Source organism: Ursus americanus, chromosome 23, assembly GCF_024610735.1.
Source record: "Ursus americanus isolate L20-20 chromosome 23, mUrsAme1.1.p, whole genome shotgun sequence".
Taxonomy (NCBI): domain Eukaryota; kingdom Metazoa; phylum Chordata; class Mammalia; order Carnivora; family Ursidae; genus Ursus; species Ursus americanus.
In genome coordinates, this window is record NC_142149.1 from 274,305 (window position 1) to 292,987 (window position 18,683).

At 55.1% G+C, this 18,683-nt stretch overlaps 1 protein-coding gene across 15 annotated transcripts in view; it reads left to right on the forward strand.

Annotated features, from left to right (window-relative positions):
• QTGAL (queuosine-tRNA galactosyltransferase) overlaps positions 1-18,683 on the forward strand; it is a 132,220-nt gene that overhangs the window by 59,831 nt on the left and 53,706 nt on the right. For 14 of the 15 annotated variants that reach the window (XR_015721206.1, XR_015721205.1, XR_015721207.1 and 11 more), the window contains one exon: positions 1,019-1,114. The exons of the other annotated variant lie outside the window; for it this stretch is intronic. Coding sequence is in view for 9 of the 14 variants with exons in the window: in XM_087853959.1 (XP_087710085.1) it covers positions 1,019-1,114 (96 nt within the window). In the remaining 5 variants the exon portion in view is untranslated. The remainder of the gene's footprint in view (positions 1-1,018; positions 1,115-18,683) is intronic. 15 annotated transcript variants of the gene reach the window in all.

Consider the following 18,683-nt stretch of genomic DNA (forward strand, 5'->3'; position numbering starts at 1 on the left):
CTGTAGAGAGCAAGACTTAAGATTCAGGGTTTGATCATTGCTGTGTGTTTATTTACTGGAGAGAGAGAGAGAGGGGGCACAGCAGGAGGGCAGGAGAGGGAGAGAAACCATACATCCTGCTTCGGCAGCCCTGGCCACCTCTCCAGCACAGCCCAGAATCTAGGGACAGCATCTGCACTCCGGCTCAAGTGTCTGCGTGCAGCATGTTTGGGTTGTCCAAGATGGCTCGGAGGTGAAGGGTCGCGTCACAGAGTCCGCGTGAGGTGTGGAAAGAGGCCGGTCCCCACAGCAGGTATCTGGGCCTGTTGCTGCAGAAGGAGCCGCTCCCGTGGGGGGACACCCAGCAGCACAGGACCTGTACCCCCCACCCAGGTGAGGCTCACAGAGGTCCCGTAAGGGCCGGGACGTGCCTTACAGCCGACCCTGCACTGTGCTCTCTCCGCCTCAGAGGGGTCGGTAAGACCTATATCACCGAATCAGTCTCCTTTTTAAGAAATTATCGGGGCACCTGCGTGGTACTTGGTAAGCCTCTGACTCCTGGTTTTGGCGCAGGTCGTGATCTCTGGGTGATGAGATCGAGTCCCATATCAGGCTCTGCACTCAGCGGGGAGTCTGCTTGAAATTCTTTCTCCCTCTCCCTCTGCTCCTCGTGTCTGCTGAGTCACGGTTCAGAAAGAGTGCTGCTGAGGTAGCCGCATGTTTGACCTTGTGTACAGATCACTGTGATTTGAACGCATCAAGGGGGAGCATTAACCCAGGGTAATGTCACGGGTGCTGCTGGGACTGGCACGTCAGGACCGCGCAGTGTGGGGTCCACTCAGAACCCTGCACTGTGTGGGTGCCCTCCGTCTTCCACTTTCCTCCTGGAAGTTTTCCCCAGCCCGATCGGATGCAGGTGTCTGTTAGTTCCCTGCTGGATGTGCCAGCTTATACCAGGTGGGATGTATGTGGACATGTGTGTGCCCATGTGAGCTCACAGTGACTCTCTCCTGTTAAGTTCTGTTTTGTTGTTTCACAGATTATAGGTTGCCAAGTAAGGAGAGAGCCCCCGGACTCCACTGAGCGATACACACGGTGGATCAACCAGCTAGCGCCGGACCAGCTTCTTACTCAGGTACCCCTGCCCCGTCTGGGAGCCCACCCAGGACGTCCTGAGAGCTGTTAGTCCCTGGTGCCCACCCCCTGGGTCTGGCCTGGGAAGGAGCCAGAGCCAGCAGGCAGGTGCAGAAGGCCTGACTGGAAGCGGGGAAGGGAAGAGGTGTCCAGGAAAGGCTCAGGTTTCCGGCAGGACTGGGGGCCGTCCCCAAGGCAGGCCGCCTCGGAGCTGGCCATCTGAGGGAGGGAGCTGAGATGCGCCTTCTGGGTGTGGCTGGCCCAGAAACCACCTGTGAGGGGCGCGACCTGCACAGGAAGCAGGACTAGGTGCTCTGGTCCCAGCTTCAGGTTTGCCAGGGGCTGGCGTCTGCAGTTTGCTTCTGTAAGTGAACCTGCTTCAGTAGCTTTTAAACTCTGTTCCCCCACGCGCGCGCGCACACACACACACGGAAAGTGCTTCTGCGTTTGGACTTGTCCCATCTTGAGACGATGAAGACCCCATGAATGGTCTTCTGTAGACACCAGTGGTTAAAGGCACGGAGAAGCTGGTTTGTTTTCCAGCTCCTCCAAAGCCGAACAGGCAGGAGAACAGCCAGCGTGCGGGCCCCACGTAGCCTGCACGCTCCCCTCACGGGACGCGGGAGCCTTGAGGTGGGAGCTCGTGGACGTTTGCATGGAGGTGCCTGCGGAGGCGGCTCTCGGCCACAGGTCGGGGGCAGGCGGTACCGCTCCTTCCTGCCTGTGCCGGCAGTGGCCAGCAGAATCGCACCGGGTCTGCACTGTCTCTCGTGGCCTCCCAGCTGGAGCAGAGAATGTCCCTCCCCTCCCGTGTGGGGCGCCCCTGCCCTGAGCCTGGCGCTGCAAACAGCCTTCTTCCCTGCAGCTGGTCCAGTTGCCCAGGGCTGCAGTGCGGCTTCGAAATGTCAGACTTCCACGATCCAGAGTCTCAGACACTGCGGAGGGTCTGCTTGTGAACATCGTTACATGCGTGGAGAAGCAGCACACGGTCCTCGGCCCCTGCTGCCACGCTTCTCCTGGTCCGTCCCTCCGTAGAGGGGCCGGCCTGTGGGGTTCACGGTTCTACAGACACTTTGTCGGGACACGCACTCGTGTTTCCTTTTTACATTTTTCTTACCCAGGATCACGACTGACTCAATGGAGACCTAGTAAGAGCTTTCATATTCCTAACCGGGGAATTAAAATTTCATGTTCAGTGTGAAAGCTTCTGGCCTCCAGTCGGTGCAGAGGTCCCCCTGATTTGGGGCACCCAGAGGCTCCTTGGACAGGGCCAGGCTCCGCCCGGCACAAGCGAGGGTTTGGAGACACTCAGCTCTGTGAACGTGGGAGCACTGACAGCTGTGTGGAGCCGGACTCCTGCCTGTGTGTGTGGTTCTCTGGTAGAATGTGAGTCACGCAGGGACTATGTAACCACACACTGAGGGTGTAATTCAAATGCAGTGGGCACATTTTCAGCCAGAAATTCGAGTTCTGAGTCGAGGGCTAACAAGACTTAACTATTGAGCAGCATAGAAATAATTAAGGCAGGGTCCTCTTGAATAGTGTTTTTCTTTATCAGGTTAGGGGAAATTAGAGTCTGAAGTTTTTCAAAATAATCTGAAAGAAGCTGTGTGTTATTTAAGCCACTTGTTAGCTGCCACAGGTACAGAAACCACGACACGTTAGTAAGTGGACAGGCCACCATGTGAGCTCTGTGTTCGTCCTCTGAGCCGGTCTCGTTTTTGAGGTGGGAAGCAGCATGATGTGGTATTTGGTGCCCACTCTGTGCCTTCAGCGAGGTGCCGTTCCCAAGGGACCTGTATCTCCTGAATCAGGGAGACCAAAGGGGAGGCAAAGCCAGACTCCGCCCGGCCGCCCGGCCCCCCGCCCCGGGGTTCTGGCAGCAAGGGCTGGAGGGGAGCAGAGGCAGCTGGCCCCTGAGGCTGGAGGTTCAGGCGACACTGCGGGTCAGCAGCAGGCCTGGTGACGAGTGCTGTGTCATGATCCTGCCGGGGCCCCTCCTGGTCCATCACAGCCCAGAGGCCAGTGGCCTCCAGCAGCTGCCTAACCTCAGTTTTGTTCGTAGAATTCAGGGGTTTAAGCATCACATCCAGACTCATTCTTTGACCCACTCATTTGAAGATATCTGGCAACACGAAGTCAGGGTCGCCTTTGGCCAATTTAGAAGACGGTGGGGGGGGCTCTGGGTGACGCTGTTGCTCTCCCGTCGTGGGCGGACACTTGGTCTTGCTCCTGGTGACCTGCTTTTCCTTTTCCGTGGAAGCAGCTTCGGCAGCAAGACTGTTAGAACTCACCTGCTTGTGTAAAAAGACTAACTTTCACCCTCGTCTGCCTCAGTGTGTCTTTCCCTTGAGAGTTTGTCCTTGATAGTGCAATGATTTTATCCAATTCTAACCAGCACTCGGGCACCTAAAAACTTCCGTACTTTGAGACAGACTAGCCTGTACCGCTTTTCTTCATTTTCTCATTTAAAGGGAGCATCGTAAAGCCTGTCTGCCGTACAGATCCACATAAACTACACTTTCCCCGTGGTAGAGAAGTGGTTCCTTCGCACGTTTCTCTTAGACTACGGAGAGAGGAAACTTTTTATTAATGTCTGTTTCTCTGTTAAACCCAGAAGCCACAGATCTTGGATTTAACATCAAAGTTTATTCTTGTTGCTATGTGGGTGTTAAAATGTCAGAATACTGGAACATTTGTTATCTGTCTAAAGATAGTCTTCCAACAAATTAGAAATAAGGATAATAAACCACAAGAATCTGGAAATGAGTCACACAAAGTCTGCTCTTCTTCTCTGAGAATTCATATCACTTCCTGGTAAGATACCACTAATGAGGTCTGCGAGTTTCATTAAATGCTTCATTCTCTTTTAACTGCAAGGCTTTTCCTTTCTGAATAAAAAACTGAGCTCCTTTCAAGTCTGTAACCCATACTTTTGTCTTTTTCGAGTACCGAAAGCATCTGCAAGGATCCATCTGTAAGCCTGTGTTCGTCCTGCGCCTTTCCCGTGAGGGCAGACCCTGCTCAGGACGAGGTAGCCGGGGGGCACACTGACAGGGGCTAGCGAGAGTTTATTTTTGCAAGGTGCAGTTCCTGTTGGTGGCAAGACAAGGGAAGAGGCAAAAGCAAACCCCCAGGTCCCCAGAACAGCAGCATGGGCCCCCGAGCCTCGCCTGGGAACCCCTTTTTTTTTTTTACAAAGTTCTAAGAAACTGGATTATCTGATTTTTCGGTTGCTGACACATCAGAACCACAGGATATAAAATCAAAAGGGAATCAGAGTGAGAGCCAGGAGCTTCTGTGATTTCCTCCCTGTGACAGCACCTCAGCCCCCCACACCCCCTGCGCGCGCTGCCGCGTTACCTGCGTGTGCCCCTCCCCCGTGCGCGCGCTGCCCCCTTACCTGCGTGTGCCCCTCCCCCGTGCGCGCGCTGCCGCGTTACCTGCGTGTGCCCCTCCCCCGTGCGCGCGCTGCCCCCTTACCTGTGTGCGCACCTCCCTCCGTGCGCGCGCTGCCGCGTTACCTGTGTGCGCACCTCCCTCCGTGCGCGCGCTGCCCCCTTACCTGTGTGCGCACCTCCCTCCGTGCGCGCGCCCCTCCTGTGGTCGTCCCTTACTGGTCCTGGTGGATTTGGAAAGCCGGGCTCCGCGGAGGGAAGGGGGCCTGGGTTGGGGCGAGGACTCCGCATGGATCGCCAGGTGCGCACTTGCGGCTCTGGCATCTCGGGGAGGAAGGGCTCGTCGGCCTGCGTCCGGGTCAGGCTCGGCCATCAGCAGTTGCACCTCCTGGTGCGCGCAACCCGGGCGCCCTCTGCCGGGACCTGTGCCTAAGCTTCGATGATCCGCAGTTTACCTACGGAGCAGGTTAATGTACAAAATAGCCCGGAGGGGTTGTTAGGCCTCGTTTGCTTCCAAGAATTCTAAGTGTGTTGGGGGCTGCCTCTGTAGTTTTCTGTACCTCGTTTAATCGTAGACCCTACGACTGGGGGAGACATGAACGGGAGACACTAGCCTATTCCAGGCATAAGTAATCAAAGAAACAGTTTTGTTTAAATTGAAGCCACAGCTGCATCCTTACCAGTTAGACCAGGGGTGGCACACTGTGGCTCGGGGGCCAGATCTGTTCCGCTGCCTCTTTGTAAGTAAAGTTTTATCGGCACAGAGCCTTGCCCATTTGTTTATGGATGGTCGGGGCTGTTTTTGCACAGGGTGGCGGAGCTGAGGCTGTGGCCGGGAAGCCTGAAATAGTAGTATCTGGCCCTTTAGAGAAAAGGCTTCCTACCCTGAGTTAGGCAGTACCTGGCTGTCACGTCAGCGGCGTTTGTCAGCGTTGTGCGTGCCAGCAAGCCGCCTGGGTGCAGACACTGAGCTCTCAGGTAGACATCCCCACAAGGGGAGCTTGAGGCCTGGCAGGGGCGGAGAGCCGGGCAGGAAGGCAGTGTCGGCTTGTTTTCACCACCTTGGCATCTGGCCCTTATGCGTGTCTTCAAGCAGGAACAACTTCTGAGAGCGTTTTAGATGTGTGCCCTTCTCGTGAGGCATGCTCGCGCTTTCACAAGAAACAGGCCCGGCGGCTTGGGTGGCTGGTTCATTCTGTCTTCCTTCTCTCGCAGTGTGGCGCCCCTGGAGCAGTGGCTCTCGTCTCGCAGAGCCCCAGTCAGCAGGTGAGGTCAGGGTGTGCCTATGGGACGTGCACCTTGGGGGCCCCCGAGAGAGGACAGGGCAGTGGTCACTGCCGGACATGGCTGCCCCCTGCCGTCCTCGCTCTTTGGGTGCTGGCCTTTGGAACCCCTGGGAGCCTGCTGCAGTAATCTGTGACTTGCGTTCAAGTTGCGTGGCAGGGGTGGGTAGAAATATCTCCTACGAAAACTCTTTTTCTCGAAATTTTAAGATTTCATTACCTCTTCCCACCCCTTACTTGGCCTTTCAAGAAAAACAAGTTTACTCAGCAAACCTGTTTCTCTTCTTCACGTGGTTGAATTTAAGGTGTTTTAATGATGTGGCCGGCCAGGTCTTCCCGGGGTCAACAGATAAATGTGGTCACCGGCCATCCTGCTCTCTGGCACGTGACCCCATGGTAAACTGTAGCTGAGGCGAGAGCACGTTAGTCGTTACAGAATTGTAAAAAGGACCATCCCGGTGGAAGAGAAACCCAGGCAGCTGTCTGTTGTGAGTCATTCAGATGATTTTAAGGAGAGAACATGCAGTGAGCCAGCCTCTGCCTTCCTCCAGGGGGAGATAGATCCATCATGGTGAACGTCTTCCCTCCAGAAGAAGGAGAAATGTACCTGTTAGAAGCCCCAGTCCCACGGGTTTGTTGTTCATTCTTGTCCTGGGCCTTCTCGTTAAGAGGCTTTCCTGGGTATCAGCTGTGTGTTGTGGGATGGCCCTTTGCAGTTCAGTGGAGGTAAAGAATGAGCATGGACCGTTTCATGAGGAGTTAGGTGTGTCCGGTCTGGAGAATTGCGGCAGACAGGGCCCTTGAAATAAAGGGGGAGACTCTCCTGGTAGCTTGTTTGCTGTTGCGTGGTCAGACTGCTCAAATCTGGTGGAAAGCCAGCGTCCTGTGTTCTCAAGTATATCTGAGCATTCACTGAGTATGGAACCCAAGGAAAAATGCAGTCTCTCAGATGTGGGCTGCAGGAGACCCCAGAGCCTTTGACAAGTAGGAATGGTTGCTGGAAGCAAGACCAAGGAAGAGCGCAATGAGGCAGTTTGTCCTTTGGATTTTGAAAGTAAATGGCTTGCCCTGACGGGACCAAAAGAAATGTGCCTTCTTGACTCTTTCTGTCCCATTTTTGTTCTTTGTCCCATCGTTCTTTCAGAAGGGGATGAAAGGTTGTGGAAAAGAGCTTGGGTCAGGCTTGCCTGGTGCGGCCCTGAGCCCTGGGCACCCTCTGCGGACACGGGGGCCCTTCCCAGGCTCCTGGCAAGAACAAGACCGTTTCCCTGAGTCCACCTGCTCGCGGCTCCCCACCCCCAGGAGTCCATGTGTCCTGAGTGTGCAGCCCGCAGCCACCCGTGAGCCGCACAGAGCTGTCAGACTGCAGAGACTGGTGCCGTGGCCGAGGCAGGGACTCGCTTTGTCAGCGTCTCCCTTCCCGGCGGCTAGCGGCTGGGTGCCCAGAGTTCACATGAGCTCCGCACAGGGACAGTTCCTGGCTCGGACCGCACTGCTGTGGCATGCTGAATGTTGTTGGGTTTTTTTTTTAAATAACACAGATTTATTCACACACAGTTCTGGAGGTTAGAAGTCTGATATCAAGGTGTGGGCAGGGCTGGTTCCTCCCGTTTTCTCTGTTTCCAGCCTCCCCACTGAGCTGCCGGCCACTTCACTCTGACCTGTTTTGATGGTCCCCTCTCCTTATTAAACTGTGGTCAGACGTACACAACACAACTTGTCATTTCAGGAATTTCACAGTTCAGTGGCCATACCAGGGACTGTCCCCACCCAATGCTGACTCCCCATTAGCCCTCCCCCAGGCCCAGTAACCTAGCCTGCTTTCCCTCTCTACGAATGTGCCTCTTTCAGATACTTCACGTTAAGTGCAATAGTACGGTCTTTGTCCTTGTGCGTCTGACTTTCATAATGTTTTCAGGTTCACCCATGTTATGAAGTGTGAGATTCTTGTTCTTTTTATAGGTGAACGATATTCATTGTGCAACATACTGTCGGTCCCACGTTGTGCTTATCCACTTGTACTGTGATATCACTAGGTTACTTCCACCTTCTGGCTGTTGTGAACGTTGCCCTGCATTGTCTGTCTGAGTCCCTGTTTCAATTCCCGTGGGCAGACCTAGGCGTGGAATCGCAGGCTCGTGTGACAATTCCGTGTTTAACGTTTGAGGAACTTCCGAGCTGTTTTCCACAGCAGCTGCACCATTTTACGTTCCCACCAGCAGGGCACGAGGCTTGCTGTTCTGCTAAATCTTGTCAACACTTTCTTTTTTCTGGTTTTTCTAGTTGCCATGCAAATGGGTGTGAAGTGCTATCTCATGGTTTGGTTTGCATTTCTCTAACGATTAATGACGTGGAGCATCTCTTCATGTACTTCTGAGCCATCTGTGTATCTTCTTTGGGAAATGTGTTTTCGAGTCTTTTGCCCATTTTTTAAGGTTGGGTATTTGTCATTGAATTCTAGGCACTCTTTATATATTGTGGATGCTAGACCATTATCAGATGTGTGACTTGCAGATATTTTCTTTTATACTGCGAGGCATCTTTTCACTCTCTCCATAGTGTCCTTTGAAGTAGAAAAGGTTTTAATTTTGATGAAGTCCAATTTACATAGATTTTTTTTCTTGGATTGTGTATGCTTTTCATGTCACACCAAGAAACCCTTGCCTAATCAAGGTCACAAAATGTTTCCTTCTTAGAGTGTTATAGTTTCAGCTCTTATATTTGGATCTTTACTCCATTTTGAGTAAATTTTTGTAGATGATATTAGGGAAAGGTCCAGCTTTATCCTTTGCATGTGAACATCCAGCTCTCCCAACACTGAATGGTCTTGGCACCCTTGCTGAAAATCAGTGGACCATTTGCAAGGGTCTTTTTCTAGGCTCTGTTTTGTTCCGCTCATCTTCTGTCTGTCTGCATGGCAATACCACACTGTTCTGATTACCGCAGCTTTGTGGTAAGTTTTAAAGCTTACTCCACGGGAGCTTACTTCATGGGAAGTGTGAGTCCTCCAACCCTGTCCTTGCTTTTTAACATTGTTCTGGCTATTTTGGGTCCCTTTGAATTTCATGACTTTTACAATGGGTGTTTTCTTTCCTACAGAAAAGAAAAATGTTTAATGATTTAGGATAAATACATTAGATGAAAACAGGCATGACTTAGGCAAAGCTGTGTCTTCTAGACTCTCATGTTAGGGAAGGCCTTCTGACCTGACTTTTGTTTCTTAAGTCTGCCTCTAATTGGTTTTGTAAAAATCTCCACTCCCAGGGAGTTCGTTAGAAAAGGTGTTCGGTGAAGAATTGCATTGAGTTCACTGGGAGCTGGTGTTGGGAGGAGAGGAACTCGAGAGACAGCCTGCAGTCCCTTCACCTGTGTGCCGGCACCGAGTCAGAGCCCCCTTCCTCAGGAGGGCACAGCCCAGCCACAGCAAGGAGCACCCCGAAACTTCCCCAAAAGTGCTGAAGACCTACCTCAGGCTGGGTTGCATTCGGACAGGATGCCAGTTCCTGGGAGAGGTGACGGGGGGGGGAGTGCAGCCCCAGTTACAGGAGCCCCTAGGTCTGCTTATGCCCCCCCAAAACTTGTGAGGAGAACCCCCCAAAACTGGTAAGGTGAGAGGGCCCCCCAAAACTGGTAAGGTGCGAGGGGCCCCCCAAAACTTGTAAGGTGAGGAGGGCCCAGGAGTGATGGGCAGGATGAAGGGCATCTCTCTCTTTGTCCCTTTTACAGTGAGACAAATATTACAAAACCCTTTAGAGACTGCTGTCTGGTTCACATAGGATTGGGGTGCAAGGGGTCAGTAAGACGGAGAAGGTGTGACGCTTTAAGAAGTGCCTGGAAAGACACAGCCCTGAAAAATTGCGCGTGTTCCGCCCTCGGCGGTTCCACGGAGCCTGAAATCACCGGTGTCAGCGAGGCCTTGAGAAGATCTTGTGTCGCTGGAGGCTGCAGTGTGTGAGACGTGAGATTTGTTCAGGCTTTTGCTGCAGGTTCAGAGAAAACATTCCTTCTTCCCTCCCCCAAAGGGAAGTTGGAAAGGTGAATTTGAAGGTCAAAGCACAGAGCAGAGGCAACCATTATGCAGAGGACAGGAGGAACTAAAAGCCTGAGTGGGAGAGCGGGGGCAGGACTCCTGAGCCCCGCCTGCTGGCTTCCTCCTTGTTCTGGGCACATGCAGCGGGAGGGACCCCCAGCGGCCCCAGAGAGCGGTGGAAGGAAGCCTGTTCTTGGCACAAGCCTCGTGGGGCGAGGACGCAGACGCCTCTGCCGGTGCTCTCTGGTTCCCTTTGGGCAGTAATGACCAGAGAGCTTCGGCATCACCGCGTTCCTGCCATAGGGGTTCTGTGCGCACACCCTGAAGTTCCTACCCACACGTGCGCCTTGCCGCTGGTGCCCGCGCGCGCGCTGGGGCCCGTACCTGCGCTGGGGCCCGTACCTGCGGGTGTGTGCGCGTGCTGGGGCTCGTATCTGCAGGTGTGCGTGCGCGCTGGGGCTCGTTCCTGCGGGTGTGTGCGCGCGCGCTGGGGCTTGTACGTGCGTGTGTGCGCACGCGCTGGGGCTCGTACCTGCATGTGTGCACGCGCACTGGGGCTCGTACCTGCGTGTGTGCACGCGCACTGGGGCTCGTACCTGCGTGTGTGCGCGCGCTGGGGCTCGTACCTGCGGGTGTGTGCGCGCGCGCGCTGGGGCCGTACCTTCGTGTGTGCGCACGCGCAGGGGCTCGTACCTGTGGGTGTGCGGGCGCGCTGGGGCTCGTACCTGCGGGTGTGTGCGTGCGCTCTGCGGCTCCTACCCGCGGGTGTGTGCCAAGCACTGGAAGGTTGTGTTTCCCTCTGGGTCAGACCCTCTGCACCTGTCTGGCCAAAGGGGCTATTCCCACTCATTGAACATTCGTGGGGCGCAGTGGTCAGAGCAGAGTGCAGGACGGATGTGCCCTGCTGGCTGTGGGGCATGAGCATGCCAGCACTGAAGGTGAACCACGAGGATGCTCTGGAAAGCACTGAGAAGGATGAAAAGGGCCCAGCACACTGCCCACTTCACAGGTGACCTGGGGGTGTGCAAGGGTCTGGGCCAGATGTGGCCTGCATGGCTAGACCCCCAGGGAAGTGCAAGACTGCCTGAAGGCTATGTGCCCAAACAGGACGCCTGAGCCATGCATTCTCAGGAATCTCTGCCTTGTTGGGCTGGGGCGTTTTCTTGCTGTCTTCTCCGGAGTAACTCAGCCTTCAGTGCTCTGGGCGACGCTGATGAGCACATCCCTGAGTGAAGACTCTCATCAGTTCCCTGAGAGCTCTCTTCTCGTACTGATGAGGACTTGGGATCTCACGGCCCATCTGAAATTTTATAAATGTCTTACCCCATCCATTTGGGAGCAGTATTTCAAATCCTGGTGTTCACCTTTTCATCCATGAAGGAATATCATGTTAAAACATAAGTTTAGTGTGTGCCCTTTCCTGTAGCCTGGGGTGGCCCTCTTCCCCCCCAGCCCTGCACAGCTGCCTGTCAGGGGAGAGCCAGACCCACTGCTGTGGCAGGATTATCAGATGGGGTTGCGACACCTTCATCCACCGACTCTTCTAGACAACCCCTTGGGGCTGGCGCTGTCCCTCATACCCACAACCATGCCTAGACAGTGAGGCTCCGTGCGGCTCCTGGACTCCCCAGATGGCCCAGCGATCAACAGTGCAGCCTGGAGCCCCGCTCAGAGGGGACACCAACCCCCAGGGCCTCCCCACCCAGACCTGGGGTATCTCCTCAGAGGTCACGCCACATGGGGACTCAGGAAAGGTCACCACGTGCACACGGGCTCTCGGTATTGGGCCACACAGCTCTCCAGGGAAGGCCCTCCCTTAATGGGTCCTTGGTGTGACTGCTGTTCAGACCACCACCTTGGGCAAGCTGCCACTCTGAACCCCACCTCCTCGTCTTCAAAACAGAAAGCATAACCACACCTGCCTCTCAGGGCTGTAGTGCCCTGGTGCCTGGAAAGCCAGCTAGCCATCCTGGGACAGGCGTGCCTACCCTTGGGAAGAAGACTGCCCTGGAGTCCCTGCACCTGTGTTTGGGCCTCTGGGAAGGGCCCTGGTTGGGGCAAGAAGCAGGCCAGCAGACAGCCCAGAATTTCAGGAGATGATCTGCAAACTGGACCTCTGAGGGGTCTTCGGTATTCTCTCTACCCGGCCATGCAGGAGAGACTGAGACTGCCCCAAGAGCACAGGTGTGCTCAAGGAAGTCATGGGAGCCGCACAGAAAGTAAGACCTAGAGCAAGGCCCCACAGTATACACACAGCGTCACCGGCTGAGGCACGCGGAGTGTCCGGGTGCCACTCTCGCTCGGGGGAGGAAGAGCCATCAGTGGACTTTGCCACCGAGTGGACACAGACGGTGGGTGCAGCGGACCCCAAGGCAGCTGCCTCTCTGTCGGTATCTTTAAGAACTAAGGGAAGCAGCGTGTTTCGGAGTTTGAAGGGAAGTATGATGAGAACGACATGCAGGTGGTATCTCAGCAAAGGTAGAAAGTATTTTAAAACAGAAGGAAATTCTAGAGTTGGAAAGTGCATACTTGTAACTGAAATGAAAAGCTCATCGAAGGGGCCTAAGCGCGCACGTGAGATTGGAGGCGACCCCACATGCAGCCGCAGGGCTTTCTGAACGAATTGTGATGTGTCTGAAATCCTCTCTCTCTAGGTGGACGGGTGATTGAGGCTGCTGGCACATCAGCGTCCAGAGCTTAATTTGGAAATAATTGCTAGTTTCTCGATCTGAATCTGTCTGAACTTGGTGGTTGAACACCAGACGCCTGCCAACATGGCCTCCAGGGGAGTGGAGCCCCAGGGGAGTGCAGCAGGGGTGGAGGCGCTCCAGGTGCAGGGATGGAGGTGTGCATGCATCAGGGGTGAGGCATGGGGGCACAGCAGGGGTGGAGATGTGCGTGTAGCAGGGATGAAGGTGCTCCCACAGCAGGGGTGGAGGTGTGCATGCAGCAGGGGTGAGGCATGGGCACACAGCAGGGGTGGAGGCGTGCATGCAGCCATGCAGCAGGGGTGAGGCATGGGCACACAGCAGGGGTGGAGGCGTGCATGCAGCCATGCAGCAGGGGTGAGGCATGGGTGCACAGCAGGGGTGGAGGTGTGCGTGCAGCAGGGATGGAGGCATGCATGCAGCAGGAGTGAGGCATGGGGGCACAGCAGGGGTGGAGATGTGCGCGTAGCAGGGATGAAGGTGCTCCCACAGCAGGGATGGAGGCGTGCATGCAGCAGGGGTGAGGCATGGGCGCACAGCAGGGGTGGAGGTGTACCTGTAGCAGGGATGGAGGTGTGCATGCAGCAGGGGTGAGGCATGGGCGCACAGCAGGGGTGGAGGTGTGCATGCAGCAGGGATGGAGGTGTGCATGCAGCAGGGGTGGAGATGTGCGCGTAGCAGGGATGAAGGTGCTCCCACAGCAGGGATGGAGGCGTGCATGCAGCAGGGGTGAGGCATGGGCGCACAGCAGGGGTGGAGGTGTACCTGTAGCAGGGATGGAGGTGTGCGTGCAGTGGCGCGAGGCATGGGCATGCAACAGGGGCGAAGGCGCTCCCAGTGCAGGGTTGGAGGTGTGCATGCGGCAGGGGTGAGACGTGCACACAGCAGGGGTAGAGGGGCTCCCTCAGCAGCTGTGAAGGTGTTGTGTTTGCAGCAGGGGTGAAGGTGGTGGGGCTCAGGCAGGGTCTGGAGGTAGACCCACAGGAGGCGGGGCTTGGGGCCTGTGCTACCCACCTCATGCCAGGCTCGCTGCTCCCGCCATCAGCCTTCCTGCTGGCAGACCCCTCCCCCCTGCCCCGGGAACCAAGCCTTGCTCTTCCCTGGGCCTGCTTTACCACCTGGCGGACAAGGCACCAGGGGCTGAATTGCAAGAAAATGTGGGAGCTGTGCACTTACGCAAATTTCCCTGCTCCTGCCTTATCTTGGAGAGCAGTGGCCAGGTCCCAGTAGGATGTGTGGCTCAGAACCATGACCGGCTCCGAGAGGCAAAGGCCAGGCTGCTGGCACAGTGCTTCCCACGCACGCCCAGACCCACGCCGGGCACGAAGGGCTGAGAGGGGTGTCTGAGGTCAGGCCCTCAGGGAGTTTGCTGTAAGCACAAAGTAGGAAATGGTGTTTACCTTACACCAAATTAGTTCATGTTGTAATGTGTCGAGCTTGCTTGAACCGGGCAGGAAAACACCTACAGATTTCTCTAATGTGCAGAGTGGATTTTAGAGCTAAGGCTGGTAACTCTCATGTTATCTTGAGCACTCATATTTTCTGGATTAAAAAATGCAGGGCTGTTGTTAAGAAGTTTCCAGGATATTCTTGTCGCCCAGATGCACCTGCGACCTCCAGCACCACCCTTGTCAGTTCGTGGAGCTGCAGGGCCGGCAGGGTGGGGAGGAGCGGGCTGACCGTGACTATCAGGAGCTGCCCATCGACTGTGGCGAAGACCTGATGTCCGGCTGGGAGGAGCCGGTCCTGGGTCACCCTGCGGTGGGTAGAAAGCTCCTGAAACGCGTGGGAGCACAGCATTTGGAGAGGCATTGTCAGCAGGACTCCCTTCTCTCTTTTTTTTTTTTTTAAAGATTTTTTTATTTATTTATTTATTCGACAGAGATAGAGACAGCCAGCAAGAGAGGGAACACAAGCAGGGGGAGTGGGAGAGGAAGAAGCAGGCTCATAGCCGAGGAGCCTGACGTGGGGCTCGATCCCATAACGCCGGGATCACGCCCTGAGCCGAAGGCAGACGCTTAACCGCTGTGCCACCCAGGCGCCCCCTGGACTCCCTTCTCTCTTACACAGCCCCCCAGGAAGGCTCACACCCACCCGGCCCGTGCAGTGTCGGATCCACTGTGCACGTCTGAATTAGCCGAGTCTCATTCCCCTGCGGGTGTGCACACTCGCACTCCCTGCCCCTCTCCTCGCAGACACGCACATACTCCAGTGCGCACAGCCTGCCATGGCAAAGCGCAGAGGTGGCCTCCAGACCACAGCGCCTGGAGCCGGCCCGGCACGTCCAGGCCGCACACGGACAGGCCCACCAGTGCACGCATGTGGCACATGTGCCCTCCGCAGCCGTCACCTCTGCAGGATGTGTCAGAGCGGGTGACCCAGAAGGACTCACGGGCCTGGGAGCCGAGAGGGGTCTTTGCCCACACGTAGAGTTTGGGGGTCCAGCTCCGAGGAGAAGCCACTGTTACAGAGAGAGGACCCTTCACCCACAGTCCGTGAGCTGTGGGCCAGTCTCTTCGTGGGCACCGCACTGTCCGCGGCTCACGCCCAGTGCATCTCAGGCCATCTCCGGGCCCGTGTCACATGCATCCTGCAAGCAAAGCGATTGCTACTCAGCCAGGTTGGCAGAGACATTCTGAAGTCTGAACCACCATTTTCAAACTCACTCCCTCCAGTTAAAGCAGGAATGTTTGGTTTGGAAGCAGACGTTTCTGGGAGTCAGACAAGTGGGGTTGCTGAACGCTGCCCCTCTCTGTGCCCACAGACAGCCTCTGGGGTCACTGGCCTTCACCCCTTCTGCTCTGCTTCCTGACGGTGAATAAACACAAGGGCCAGGAGCATTGGGTCCACGGAGGACAAAGTCATCTCAGAGGCACAGCTGGCAGAGCCGAGCGCCCTGACCCTCCTCTCCTACGGTGGCTGTGGCCGGCGGCCCTGCTCTGCGTGGGAAAGCTGCCCGGGTGGTGCCCGTGAGCCTCGGGCCGTTGTCATGGCAGGCCTGGCTCGGCCACACGGGGCGGGGGCAGCCACTGAGCCCTTCTGATTTAGAGCCAGGTCTGTCCTCCCGGGATCCTGAATCTGGAGGCTGGCAGGGGATCGCACACCACACGGGAGTGTTGTCAGCGTCAGTGGCTGGCCTCAAGCGTCTCACACCTGGGCTGTGTTTGGGAATGGTGCACTGGAAGCATCGGGGGGTGGGGCGGGGGGAGCACGTGTGCAGGAGGCCAAGACCTAGCCAGCATGGGACAGAGGTCAGAGGGCATGTGGGGGTCGTGTGGAGAGCTGGAGGATGTCAGGCGTGAGAACGCTGGTCCAGGCACTAGAGGCTGTCTGGGGGTGCAGCCAGGGAGGCCACGGCCTGAGTGGATGGAGGGATGGAGGGAGACGCTGGTGTGATGCCCAGGGCCTGCTTGGCCATTCAGGGGTTAGTGGGGACCTGTGAGGAGTGGTGCGTCCGGGGTGTCCTTTTCATCAGCTCTGACTCGCTGTCGGCACACTCGCACCGTCAGTGCAGGCTGTGGACTTCTTAGCACACTCCGGAAGGTTCTCTCAGGACTGCCGGGCCCCATCCGAGCCTGGGCCCCATCCTGGGCCGCGGTGAGCCTACCCGTGTCTGTGCCAGCGCCTGGTGTCCTGGGTTCCTCTTCGTGTCCCCTGCGGAGCATGTTGTCGCCGCTACCCTCGCAGCTCTGTGGGGCGTCTGCACGAGCCCCGTGCTTACTGCTGCTCTTTTTGCCTTTTTACTGAGTTGTGAGAGTTCTTTCAAACTCCAGAAACACGTCCCTCACCAGATCTGTGTGCCTGACAGACACACTGTGAGCGTTTCCTCTTAGTTCCTGGTTAGTCCCTTCATTTTCTTATCTGATCTTTCAAAGAGGTGACTTTTTCAATTTTGATGAAATCCGCTGAATTAATATTTCCTTTTTATTTTGCAGATTTTTGCTCTGTTTTATAAAACTTGCCTGTCCTCCGCTTGCAAGCATTTTCCTACGTGTGTCTTCTAGAAGTTTTGTAATTCTGGCTCTTACGTTTAGGTCCGTCATGTACTTGGTGTGAGGTCAGGGTTGGTCTGTTGGCCTGAGACCCTGGGGCCTCGCCAGACCCTATGTGTGGAGTCCAACGTTTGCAAATACTCTTCCATCCGTGTGTCTGTCGTCCTGGGTGGAATTGCACGGTGCCGAGCCGTCACGGGAACGGGCTCTGCGGTCGCGATCCCGATCCAGAGTCAGGCTCTCGGGCTTTCACCCGCAAACAGGATGTCGGCCCTTAGCAGCCTGAGTTCATTCCCTCCTGTTCTTGGCGTTCTGGGATGTCGTACCCTGACTGGGTGTTGGATTTCGTCAAACGCTTCTTCTGCATCTATTAAAATGATCATGTGATTTTTTTCCCCTGATTTTTAAATGTTAAACCAGCTCAAACGTGCAGCATAAACGCCTCGTGGTCAAGATGTGTGTGTGTCTGGATCGGATCGTTAATAATCCAGTCTCTGTCCACAAGGGGCCTTGCTCTGTGGTTTGCTTGTGGGTTTTCTGTTGGTTTTGGCATCAAGTTAAAGCTGACCTTTTAAGGTGGGTTGGAATATTCTCCCCCTCCTTTATTTTATGAAGGAGTTTAGTGAGACCGGTGTTCGTTCTTACCTTAATGGTTGGCAGTATAGACCAATGACAGTTTAATTATGAACTCCAGTGTTTGATTGGAGATGCTTGGGTTTCTGTTCTTGATTGGTACCTCTCAAGGGATTTGTCCGTTTTCTCTGAGTCACTGAACTTATTGGCATAAACATGTTAATAATCCCCTTTCCCCCTCATTAACTTCTGTGACGGACATTCGGCCCGTTCTGCTGGGGGCCTGGGGTCTCTTTGCTGCCAGATGCCCTCCCTCTCTTCAGAGGTGACCGCAGTCCCAAATCAGCCTTTGCTGTGTGTTTCCTCCTCCTTATCTCATGGGTCTGCATCACTAAAGGACGGATTGGATGGCTTTGCCAACAGACGCTTAGCTCCAGCCAACAGAAGTATACCATGAGCCTTCAATGCAAGCCAGAATACAGTTGGGAATGTTTTAGTAGTTGTAGTAAAAAGGTGTAGAGAAGTGGATGAATTTAATTATAATAGTATATTTTATTTAATCCAACATACACAAAATATTATTTCAACATGTGATTAGTAGAAAAATATCAGTGAGCTGTTATAACATTCTTTTTTCATACCAAGTCTTCAGAATCCAGTGTGTATGTCCACCAGGCCCAGCTCCCGCACCCATAGCCCGCGACTTGGGGCCTGGGCATCGGGTGTTCAGCTGCAGCTACCAGAAGATGCCTCTGCGAAGTAGGAGGTGAAGACAGGAAGCTCAGGTTTTGCTTTGCAGAAGTTCCCAATTAGCATTATGAAACCGGTTTTTTCTGACAGTCAAGGAAGTAATGGAGCACACTGGTGGGGACTGGTGTGTCGGGTTTGCTAGAAAATGCTGGCGTTCAGGGGCCCTTCTGTGGTGTCTGGGGCGGGGAGCCCCTGGATTCCAGGACCCTCAGAGCCCCTCCCAAAGCACCGAAACCCTGATGTGCAGAAAGCAAGGCACGTGGTCCCTGATCCCGAGAGCCGGACGGGCCACCTCGGGGTGTTGCTGCAGCCGTGGCCTCGGGTTTGTGTCTCAGCCGCCCGCTGGTCCAGTTTCTGTCTCTAGAGATGAGAATGCCTGTCTTTAGGATTTTGTGTAGCTGCCTTCTTTCCGTGAAAGCCACCAGTGTCTGTCAGCGTCGAGGCTGTACGTGAGTGGCTGGGGAGAGGCCCCCTGCGCTCCGTTCCACGGTGTCTGTCACTTGTGTGGGATAACTTTTGGGTGGCTTGCAGTTTTCTCTCTTGAGCATAAGGCTGCTTTAATGTTCACAATCAGGTTTTGCGTGGACGTACGTTTTAATTTTCCCGGGACACCTGGGATGGAAAGTCTGAGCACCTGCTCCGCTGTTTGCAAGGTGGGTGGGTGTTCACTGTCCCTTCCATGGTGTCTAAGATTTCATTCAGTTGGTGTCAGTTTTAATTTCAGCATTCTTGAGGCTGTATTGTGTCTCATTACAAATTTCCCTGCCCCTGGCGTCCACTTCACTGCACGCCAGTAGCACCCACCCCAAGTGTAGGACTACCAGGAATGCCTAAAC